Here is an 11,877-nt window from a genome sequence, read left to right as displayed (position 1 = left end):
TAGTACTTTAACCATTCACCATAGTCCATCTTTCCTCTCTTTTTGAGTGGAAAATTCTTCAAATATTTGCAGTTATCATGGAAAAATTGACTCTTCTGCACACTTTTATCTTTTCTGAAGTCTTTACTTAGACTGCATAGTTGGCACCACAGTACTAACACAGGAAGACAGAAGCAGAGACAGGAGAATATATTAGCACTCACCTACCTTTTGCCCATGTCTTCTCCCAGGAGACTCACTTACACTTGGTCTTTTCTGGCTCTAGAGAAATTCTGCATGTACTACTAAGTCTATGTCCAGGGGACTTGGACAGGAGAACTGAATCTCCATCTACCTATAAATTCCTGTTTATACCTGGACCATGTTTACCTCTATCTGTGGGTATAGTGTGATCATTTTCTCTTCTACAAGATGATTTAATACCAAATTATTTAAAAATCAGTATAATAACCTAATTGGATTAATAAGATAACAGATACATTCATGTGTCCATCTTTTAAGATAATACCAATGATTTGTTTTTCTATTATTTTTATATCTTTAATTGACACATAATAAGTGTACATATTATGGGGTACCATGTGATGTTTTTATACACATATGTATCACATAATGTCCAAAAAAGAGAAAATATATATACTTATATATAATCCTCAAATATTTATCATTTCCTTGTAATAAACATTCAAAATCCTTTCTTCTATTTTTACTCAAATATACATACTATGATCTTACTCATATGTGGAAACTAGAAAAAGTTAACCTCATAGAAGCTAAGCAAGCGTAGAACAGTGATTATCAGAGGCTGGGGAAGGAGGATTGGAGAAAGGTTGTTGTTGTTATTTGAAACGGAGGCCCCACTGAGGGTGATGACCACGATGTTTCCCAGTAAACACAGACATAGGAGACCAGGCTTGGAAGGCACAGATCTAATTTTACTTATGATTGTACAAGACATATATAGGCACATTATCTAATCAGGTTAAGATGCTTGTTAAAACATAACAGAACCAACCTATAGGTAAGCTATACATTGTGCTAATGTAAACAAACCAAGTATCCCCAAGTGATTCTGTCTGACAACAAGTCTGAGACAAAGGACTGGGGGAAGGGCAAGCTCCAGCACACAGCATGAGGCAAGGCAGCACAGGCAACTCACATCACAGTTTACTGTGATGCCTCTGGAGCAAAGCATTCCCTCAGCTCATAGCTAAGCCTCAGTAACTGCAAAGGTCTATAATCCATGACGAGTCTTTACCATTTCCTCAGTTTCTCCGTCCAGACTGTTAGGTTTATTTAAACCATGGTGTCAGCGACTGCCGTCAAATAGAAGTAAAAATGGTCAAATATCAGAGCAGAGAAGACTAAATTGGCAAGATTTCTATGTGGAATATAGTATATTGCATTGGATCCTGAAACATAAAAGGAATTTTATTGGGAAGGTGGGAGGTGGTGCTACATTTATTTATAATTTATCAAAATGTATAAATGCATTCTACTGTCATGTACAACTAATTAGAACAAATAAAATTAAAGAATTTAAAAAAGAAAAATGAATAAAAAAATAAAAAGAATTTTAATGGAAAAATTCAAAAATGAATAAAATGGTGAAGTTTAAATATTGATATGTCAGTTTTCATTTCTTAGGTTTGACAATTATACATGGAATGAAAGAGAATTATATTAAAGGAAAGAAAGATTGATGAATATATGAGACTTCTTTTTATCACCTTCATAATTTTTCTGTAAATCTACTATTATTCAAAAATAAAATAAATATTAAAAAGCATTACTAGTCTTTTTAGATTTAATAACTTAATAGAAGTTTGATTATTTTTAGGGGTTTCCATAAAATGAAGTTATGCTGTGCTTTTCTTTATGGTTACAGTAATATGTACAGTCAACACTCCTCTTTTGTGAAGATATTTTTTAAAAATTTTACCTGAAATTTTAATTCTTATGACATTTATTCATCAATATTGTTTTAATTTAGTTAATTCATGAGAGAGAGTTTTAACCTAAACATAACCGCTTTATTCATTTATTCCTCTAGCCAAGTATATCAGCTCTTTCAGAAAGCACTCTTAGGTGCGGACAAGCGTTAGGTCAATTACAGGAGATATGGATGATGAGAGCCCAAAAGACAGGTGTCTTTATTTTCTCTTAGAATCATTACTTAGGGCAAGATTGCCTTCCCTGACCTTCATGTTTCATAGTCTCATTTCATGATGACCAGCAAACCCAGCCTTCTTATAATCAGTGTCAACTCACCTTGTGGTGTTAGACCAAGAGTATGATAGGAGGAGAAGGAGGAGGAGGGAAGGGCTAGATTCACTCTCCCTACCAAGTTACAACTAGTCATTAGTCGGTGGTCAGATCCTCAAGAGTTGGACAAAGCTTCCCTAAAATTCCTCATTTTCTCAGGCTTTTGCTTCAGCTCTATTCAACTGCCTTTGACTACAGACCAAGACGCAAAATTCATCAGTTGAGTCTTTGTTCTTGCAAAATTTCTTGCAATCAATTCTAGAGTTTATGGTTACTTGAGGCACAATTTGTAGGAGAGACCCTGACAGCTCCTAGGCTGTGGTCAGTTCTACAGACAGGGGGGCTGCTGCTTCCCCTGTTCTGAGCACATGGTGCACACTTTGCGAGTGTCCCTTCAGTTACCATTTTTACTTCTATTTCATAACTGCATGGGTTTTTAATAGAGGAAATAGGGTTTTTAGAACTGTAGGATGATTGTTATATTTAAAATATTCCTCATCCAGAACGGTTTTGAGGATATTGTCTAACAATATTAAATGTTGGCAAATATTAAGATATTAGATTGTTAATATAAAATAAATACTGTTAATAGAAATAAAAAATCCATGTGTACAAAGTTTGCAGTGAACAAGGGTTTAAAATAAAGACCAAAAGGAAAATCAGAACATGCTGTGAAGAAATTTGAAAGGCAGACTTTTATTCAACATTGGTGGCAACCATCTGACTTTTTTGCAGGGAGCAGGGCAGGAGTTACTAGGGATTGAACCTGGGGCCTTGTGCTTGTTAGGCAAGTGTACTACCACTGAGCCACATTCTCAGCTCCCCTCGACATTTTGAGCACAAAAATCATCTGTATTGATCCTCACTTTCCTTGTAGATGTTAGCTGCCTTGGGTCACGATGAATAGCACTCCTGTCTGAATGACTCAGCTAGATCCAGTACTTCTACCTCCTGTACTGATGCAAGAGAATAGTGACTTCCCCCAAAGTCACATCATCTATGCAACAGTATGAAAGATTGGCAGATTATAAAGATAGTCTGAGACTAATGGAACAGGGATAAAACAAATTCTCACATCTACATTAAAGGGAGAAATGAGTTAAATCAATGGAGAATGGAGAAAACTTTATCAGATATTAATGCTTCATTTTGAAAAACCTCAGGTTTTATGACCTTAAAATCAGTGCAATCTGTGAAGGTCATACAACTATTGAAATTCAGTCCAAGTCAGTAGAAGGCTCAATCTAGTCATAGTTCACACAGAAACAAACCTCCACTCATTCATTTTTTATCATAAGATGGTTGTGTTCAGGACACAGTGATAAGTATTGTTTCTATAACTGAGTGTTTGGACTTGAAGTAAAAAATAGAGGGCTTTTTTTAATTTTTATATTATTTTTAAAATTTTTTCTAATTAGTTGTACATGACAGTAGAATGCATTTATACATTTTGATAGACCATACATAAATGGAGTGTAATTCCTCCTTTTTCTGATTGTACATATTGTAAGATCACATCAGTCATGCAGTCATATAGTACATGAGGTAATAATATCTGTTTTACTCTACTATCATTCCTTCTCCCATACCCCTTCCCCTCCCTTCACTCCCCTCTACCTAACATAAGGTAACTCTATTCTTCCCTAGCTCCCCACCATCCGCATATCAGAGAAAACATTCGGCCTTTGTTTTTTTGGGTTTGGCTTATCTCACTTAGCATGATATTCTCCAACTACATTCATTTACCCACAAATGCCATAATGTCATTCTTCTTTAAAACCAAGTATTATTCCATTGTACAGAGGTACTTTTAACTTGAAAGAGTAATGCATTTTATTTAAAAAGGCTTAGAAAGTAAAGTACAAGGAAGAAATTCAATATCTCCTTTGTACTTCCTATTAACTACAGTTAACCTATAATAGTAATACCCAGAGAAGGACACACCCCCTCCCAGATCACTGTCCCCTTCAGAAACTTGCTCAGGGGTTGAAAATTTTGGAGTAGACTTTTGATAAACTTTATATCCAGTCATCTTTACACTTACTGTAATAAGACACTTAGGTAGAAGGGAGTGAAGGGAAGGGGGATGAGGGTAGGAAGGATAATAGAATGAATCAGATATTATTACCCTATGTATATATATAACTGTACCACTGGTGGGATTCCACATCATATACAACAAGAAGAATGAGAAATGATACTCCATTTATATATGATGTATCAAAGTACATTCTGTTATGTATAACTAATTAGAACAAATTTAAAAATTTTTAAAAATAAGACAAAGTTATGCAAAGATTTAGCATGGATATATTTATTATATTAAAATTTGTAGTTAAGTATAGACTAGCAAACAATGCCCAATATCCTTGCTTGTAGCCTTTCACAAACTTTATTAAGTAGCAGACTACTAAAAAAAGACACAGTAGCAATAATCAGATGCCACAGTTGAAGATACAAGAAACTTCATTGTCTTCAGTGTTCTGGATCTTGGACAAAACGGTAGGGAGCCAAATTTCTGAAAATGATACTGATATATCTTCCAACTATCTCTCTGTACATATAAATAAAATTATAGATCTTATTGACTAAGAAATGTTTATTTAAATAAATATGTTGAGAACAATGCTTTGCCACAGGATGCAATTTATGAGTAAGAAGTCCATTGCATAGCTGTAGCTAATATTTTGTTAAAATTCTTTCTATTCAGGTTTAAACAAATAAATAAGGCTGATTCTTTTTTTAATATTTTCCTTTTTTTAAGCTGTCAATGGACTTTATTTTATTTATTTATATGTGGTGCTAAGAATTGAACCCAGTGCCTCACACATACTAGGCAAGTGCTTTACCACTGAGCCACCACTCCAAGGCTGATTCTTTTGATACTGTTGTGTAGCCTAACCTTTTCACATATGAAGAATATTAGAATATTCTTTCTGTCATTAATTCTATTTAGATTGTGTTATTTTCATTTCTTCATAATATTCCATTTAATGTATGGACTATAATTCACTTAAATAATGCCCTGTTTGTGAAAGTTAAGTATATTTCCATGTTATTGTCATTATAAATAAGAATATTCTACACAAATCTTTTTGAATCATAATAGTTTCAATATTTTTAGTTTGTAATACATATTCAAATTTCCTTCCAGCAAGAATGAATCAATTTGTAGCTTCCCATATCCTAGTAAAGTGTGATGGGTTTAGTTCTTACACCTGCCAAACAACCTCATCTGTAGTTTAGTGTTTCTTTCCTCCAGGACTCCAAGCTGTGTTTATTTATTATATTTATTCATAGCCATTATATATTAGGTACTGTTGGGGACCAACATACTAAAATGGCATGTAAGCAAATGTGGTCCTGTCTCTATGATGCTTGTAGCTTAATTAGGGAGACAGAAGATTAAAGAAACAATTGCTTTCAGTCACTAGATTAATGTAGATACTGACCTTGGTAAATTAGAAATGAAACTAGAGACCCCTGTGGTCCAGGCAATGATATGTTGTCAACCTAAGAAGTCTGTTTCTTATCTCATTGCTTTGATTAGTCACCTCCAGTACCTCTGTTACCTCACAGGTTACAGTCAGTGGGTTCTGGCTAGACAAGAGCTCATCATGAAGTCTGTTGTTTTTCCATAATGAAGCCTGTACTTCTTGGATAGAATTGGGTCTATGTAGATTACAAAAGTGGACACAAAACCAGGGCAACCTCTAACCTGTTGGCTCCTCTAGAAATTTACTAGCTTCCAGTTGTAACCCATTCCTCTTCCTCCTCCTGGACTAATCACAGGACATATTCCCTGCAGAGATTCCTGGGAGATGCCTTTGAAATGCTAGCTCCTGATTTTGGCCCCAGGAACTCCATAGGACTTCACAGAAGACATCAACCCCAGTTTCACCAGACTCCACACTTCTGCTCTAACCATCTCTGCCAGATTTCCTCAGATTGGCATCCTGTCCCTGGTACAGGTGAAGAGTTCGACGTAGGGCTCTCTTGACCTCTTGGTTACGCAAGCAGTAAATGATGGGATTGAGCAACGGTACAATGACAGCATAGAGTACAGAGACCAGCTTGTTGGTGTCAAAAGCTGAGAGAGCCTTAGGCCGGGCATAGATGAAGATACTGGCTGCATAGAAGATGACCACAACAGTGAGGTGAGAGGCACAGGTGGAAAAGGCTTTATGGCGTCCAGCCGCTGAGGGGATGCGCATCACAGCACCAGTAATGGCCATGTAGGAAGCTCCAGTGACAGAGAGTGGCCCCAGCAGGATAAAAATGGCCAGAACAAAGTCCGTAAGTTCTGCTGTAGACATGTCAGTGCATGAAAGGTTGAGCAATGGGGAAACATCACAGAAGAAGTGGTTGATGATGTTGGGGCCACAGTAAGAAAGTCGAGAAATGAGAAACACTTTAACCATGGAGATGCCAAAACCTCCAGCCCAGGAGCCAGCAGCTAGCTGCACACACAGTCGGCCACTCACAATGACAGGGTAGTGGAGAGGATGACAGATGGCCACATAGCGATCATAAGCCATAACAGCAAGAAGGACACACTCAGTGCAGCCCAAGCCTAGGAAAAAGTAAAGCTGGGTCATGCAACCCTCAAAGGAGATTATCTGTCCATGATTCTGCTTGAACCCAATGAAGCCAGCAAGCATCTTCGGAATAGTGACCGTGACATACCAGATCTCTAGGAAGGACATATTAGCCAGAAAAAAATACATGGGTTTGTGAAGGGTGGAATGGTTCCTAATTGCCACAATGATGAGGGTGTTTTCAGATAGCACTAACACATAGGCCAGCAGAGAAAGGGAGAACAACAGTACCCGCAGAGGCACAGGAGCCGGGAAGCCCAGCAACACAAACTCACTTACTCTCCCACTGTGGTTTCTCCACTCCATTTCGTCAGTTTTGTCCAGTGCTCGTCAGGAGATGAAAATAGAGTGTCTTCAGGAGGCAGCCTCAAGAATCTAACTTTTCTCTTGGTGGGTTTATGTTGACAGGATGCAGTGTATATAGTGCATATAATTAATCATTGAACTGAGAAATAAGATAATGCAAACATGGACAAAACTAAATAGGTTTTGTATTGGAGACCGAATAGGAGTTGGTTCTGGCACTTCAGGAAGCCTGTATGGAGAAACACCAAGCAAAATGACACTAGTTGATCCCAAGGTCTCTCTTTGGCCCTATACAAAAGCAAGAAGGAAAGATCAAGATCACCAATTTTGATAATGAAAATACAGTAGTAATGAATTTTCACAAGCAAAATAAAATAAAATAAAACCAAAAATGTTGAGTCTCAGTTACCCAAAGTGAGAACTGGATTCTCATGAGTTGGATTGTGACTCTATTTTGAGGAAATAAATTACACAATGGAGGAACAATACCATATAACACAATTGAGCATTTGCTATGCATCGTTATTGCAGGCACTGTTCCAAAATGTCTGCAGCGTTAGTTCACTTGATCTTCAGAAAAATCTGTCAGTTACTCTGAGTAATTGCCTCACTTACCACCTAAAGAAACTGAAATACAGAGAGATTAAGAGATTTGCTCTGGATCACATAAACGGTAAGAAGTGGAACCAGGAAGTCGGGACCTTGGAGCTTCTGAAATATTCAGGTGATATGAAGGATGATAGTTCCTAGATATATATCATTAAGATATTTCCTAGAGTCACATATAGAGGAGAGAATTGTTGGGGTTCAGCTAGAGAAGCAGTTTCCATCTGCAAATAAAAGAGACCAACACAGAACACCAAAGATTACAACTGTAGGATGAAAGTCTCACAAAGCTCAGTACTTAAGGGGAGGATATGGGACCCACTGGAAAATCAAACTAGGAAATGGATGCCAGATGACAGAAGAACTGACAATCCCATCAGTTGTAAAAGTCGTGATAACTCGCTTGGAGTGAGAGTAGAGTACCTTCTTTTAGCATCAACCAGTTTACATTTGGTGGAGCACTCTCTGTTTACCTTGATATCAAAGATAAAAGTTTTTCCTTTTGAAACCTCAAGTTTTCTCCTGGGCCTGATGTGAATAGAAGCTAGCAATTCCACATGATAGTTGATTTGAATAAAGGACTATTTTCACCCCACATCCTGTACAGGCATAAATTGAGAGGAGTACACAGATTAGAAAGGAGAATGGGCTAGAGTCAGCTGAATGTCTCTGGGCTATTTCTTCCCAGAAATTGTCTTTCTTTTTACTCTTAGACCTATGAGGACCTCTATACTTAGCTCCTATAAAGGTACCAGAGGCAAAATGTGCTCACAAAGCAAACTTTAACCTGCTAATAATTTTATACCTGAAATTCTCTTCTCTTTATACTCTGCCGTCATTACTTGAGCCCTTGACATATCTCTCAGTACTAGGGCACTCTAATGCAACTATAAAATGCCTATATCTCTGACTTGCATTACCCATCACCTCCATTCTTACCATCTTTGCCCATAATTTTGTTTGTTTCAAAATTTAAATGGAGCAACTATGTTCTAAATAATGCATAAGCTAAGAGTTTGTAGTACATAAAGTGTTAATAGTCTTTAAGAAGTTCATAATCTAGTAGTAGGAATGTATTTTCATATTCTAACACATCAAACTTTATACTGCCATGCCTATCTCTCCATCATGCACTAGCTTTTTAAGTGGGAAACTTCAACTTGCATTTGTCCTTTTTGACCTTAGTCTTAGTCCTTTCTCCTCAGTAACTAACTCGTATGCCAATCGTTCTGCTTTTGACTCTCTTGGCCTCAGACCTGCATGCTTATCCTTAAATAGAAAAGAATAATGGAAAACTATCTTAATATTTGATGCTCTGCAAACTTGAAAATAATAAGCCTTTTACATGTGAACTCCTAATTGGTATCTCTGCCTGTGATCTCACCCTACACAGCTCCTCTACTTCTCTGCTTAAAACCCATCCACAGTGCCCCATTACCTACACAATAATGTTTGAACTGTTTAACAAGACCTACGGGTAGGTCTTGTTCATGATCTGCCCTTGCTTTCACCAAAATTTTGCTTCTTGCCGCAGTCTACATTGTCTTGTAAACCTTGAAGCTCTAAACATACATTATCACCACCTAACTCTGCTCATGTTGAGGTTTCATGAGCATGGCCGACTCCTGCTGGCCTTCAAGTCTTGGCTCACGTGGCATCCCCTTATCAGTCACTCTTCTTTTCTTTTCGCCTTCACATTCTTCTCATTACTGCTCCCATTAAATACTGTGAAAGCTTGCGTACCATTTCACTTGCTGTATCACTGCTGCCATTGCTCAGAAAGACATAAAAGAGGAGCTATGTGGTTAAAGTGGCCCCATAGGTTGTTACTGGTATAGCAAGGAGTGGACATAATTTCCCAGAAGTCACTAGAGTTTCTCAAATAAAATGAATTCTAGAGAAGTCCTTCCCAAACCTATTATTCCTCTATCACAATGAATGGCATTTGTTTCCATGTAGTCACCTCTGCCAGAGATCTGGAAGTTTCCTAGATCTTTCATACCCATCCTCCTCCCACCCCACATTCTACCCACAGTAATCTAAATCTAAACTGTCTCTTTAACTATCCCTCATGTCTGCCCCTTTCCTGTCCTATTTCTACTGCCTTCTCTCTAGTCCCTTATGCCAGGTCCTTGCTATTTCTTAACTTAATGATTTCAGCAGTTTTCTAATGTTGTCTTTTTTATTCCAGATCAAAGCTCTCCTCTTTCTATCCTCCACTTGTTTCTGGGGTGACTGTGAAAGCATCCAGTGTTGGCAAACATATATGAAATCCTCCAAAAAGGCATCAAAATGTGTTTCCTTCAACTGTTCCACAGCAGTCATTGCCCACTTTCCTTTTTCAAATATGCCATAACGTTTTCTCACTCTGTGACTTGGCACATATACCTCTCCCTGTCAACAAAACCCACCCTGCTCCCAGGAATTCATATTTATCTTTCTTGTTTTAGTTCCTTCATAATCACCCCTCCCAAACTATCCATATTCTGCAGACATAGCTCATTCACTGGTGTATCTGTCTCTTCTTCTGACAGTACTTTCCTGTTAGAAGGTCTTCTTTAATAAGCAATGACACTATAATGGCTATATGGAGGCACAGATGAATGGAAAAGTGGACAAAGGTATAATATGGGCAGAAGAGATGAGCTGCAGGTAATAGGAATGAACTATAATGAAGGCAGAATGCAAAAATGATTTGAGTGGAAATGATCACAAGTGGAGGATTTCAATAGATTACCAAAAAGTTTGACAGTTTGGAAAGTCACATTGATGGTAAATCTTCAGGTACCAGAAAAATCAGGATGAAGTTAGATTAAGTGCAGAAAGATTGGACTGTCTAGATAAAGTTATGATTTTAGGGTGAGATGAACTTGCAGTATAGACTGTAGATTCAATGAGAATATTAGCTGAAGATATGGAAATATGGAAAGAATGGACTAGGAATGGAAGATCATAAAGGACATAGGGAGGACAGGCAGAATATGAATAAAGAATATGAGGAAAAAGATGAAGAAAGTGATATTGGTCTGAGTACCAACAGAATGGACAAGAGGTGGACAATCTTAATAGGAGTTCATACTTTTGTTAGGTGTAGGAAGGAATAGGAAATGGGAGTATTGAGCAAAATAAAGAAAACATGGGATAATCGACCACTTGAAGAGAAATCAGCAGATAATAGAACCTACTCACTCTTTTAGATGAGATGGCTAGACTGATTAGGAGAGGACTTAGGGGGTGTATGTAAAAGACGGTTGAAGAATCAGGACAAAAAAAGATACAGAGACTCCACCTTCTGTTCCTTCTATGTCAGAGAGCTCTGCCAAATGAAGGAGGATTCCTTTATCTTGCACCTCCTTCCTTTGGCTCTCGTTTTCTCCCCCTCCTTCTGATGCTTTGGAATGGCTCCAAGGCAGGAGTCCAAGAAATCAAAAAGATATACAAGTGAAACGTTTGGGAAACTCAGAAAATAGGAGTTTATTAGGAGAGTTACGTGGCATTACAAAATTCCCTACCACCTCACAACGTCCCCCTTTGCGTTCTAGTTCCTTGGCAGGCCTCATTTCCTTCTGTCATGTCATACTTCATTCCCCTTTTCTGAAAGGAGCCCAGAAACTTTGGGTCAGGACAATCTGGGTTTATATCCTGACTCAATAAAATAATTTGGGACAATTTACTTAACTTCTTTGAGCCTTAGACTCCTAATCTATGTGAGATTAACGTGCCTCAGAGAGTCACTGAGGAGTAAATGCTGTAACATAGAGTGCGTGGACTATGATGGGGGCTCTCCATTTCTCTCCTACCCTTTTCCTTTCCTTTACCTCTGGTAACCACTAATCTGATCTCTACTTTTGCATTTTGCCATTTCAGGGATGCTACAAATGGAATCATACTTTATATAATCTTTTGGAATTGACATTTTTTCAGTATTTTGGTTTTTGCTTCCACCAGAATTTTCTGTAGAATCACAAAGAAAATTAAAAATGATTGTATCAATATTTGACTTCTCTTAACTATTGAGTAGCATCTCATACTGTGGATATACATCAGTTTGTCTAAATATGCACCAGTTGAACAATATGTGGATTGTTTTTCATTTGAGGCT

The 11,877-nt window shown here is 37.6% G+C and overlaps 1 protein-coding gene across 1 annotated transcript; it reads right to left on the bottom strand.

Annotated features, from left to right (window-relative positions):
• Nucleotides 1-6,185: 6,185 nt before the first annotated feature.
• LOC124960000 (olfactory receptor 226) lies at nt 6,186-7,181 on the bottom strand. The gene has a single exon (XM_047518520.1). It carries the CDS (start codon nt 7,167-7,169, stop codon nt 6,186-6,188), a length of 984 nt encoding a protein of 327 aa, XP_047374476.1. The 5' UTR covers nt 7,170-7,181.
• Nucleotides 7,182-11,877: the final 4,696 nt, after the last annotated feature.

This window comes from Sciurus carolinensis, chromosome 11 (assembly GCF_902686445.1).
Source record: "Sciurus carolinensis chromosome 11, mSciCar1.2, whole genome shotgun sequence".
NCBI classification, from domain to species: Eukaryota; Metazoa; Chordata; class Mammalia; order Rodentia; family Sciuridae; genus Sciurus; species Sciurus carolinensis.
This window is presented reverse-complemented; position numbering and strand designations above follow the sequence as displayed.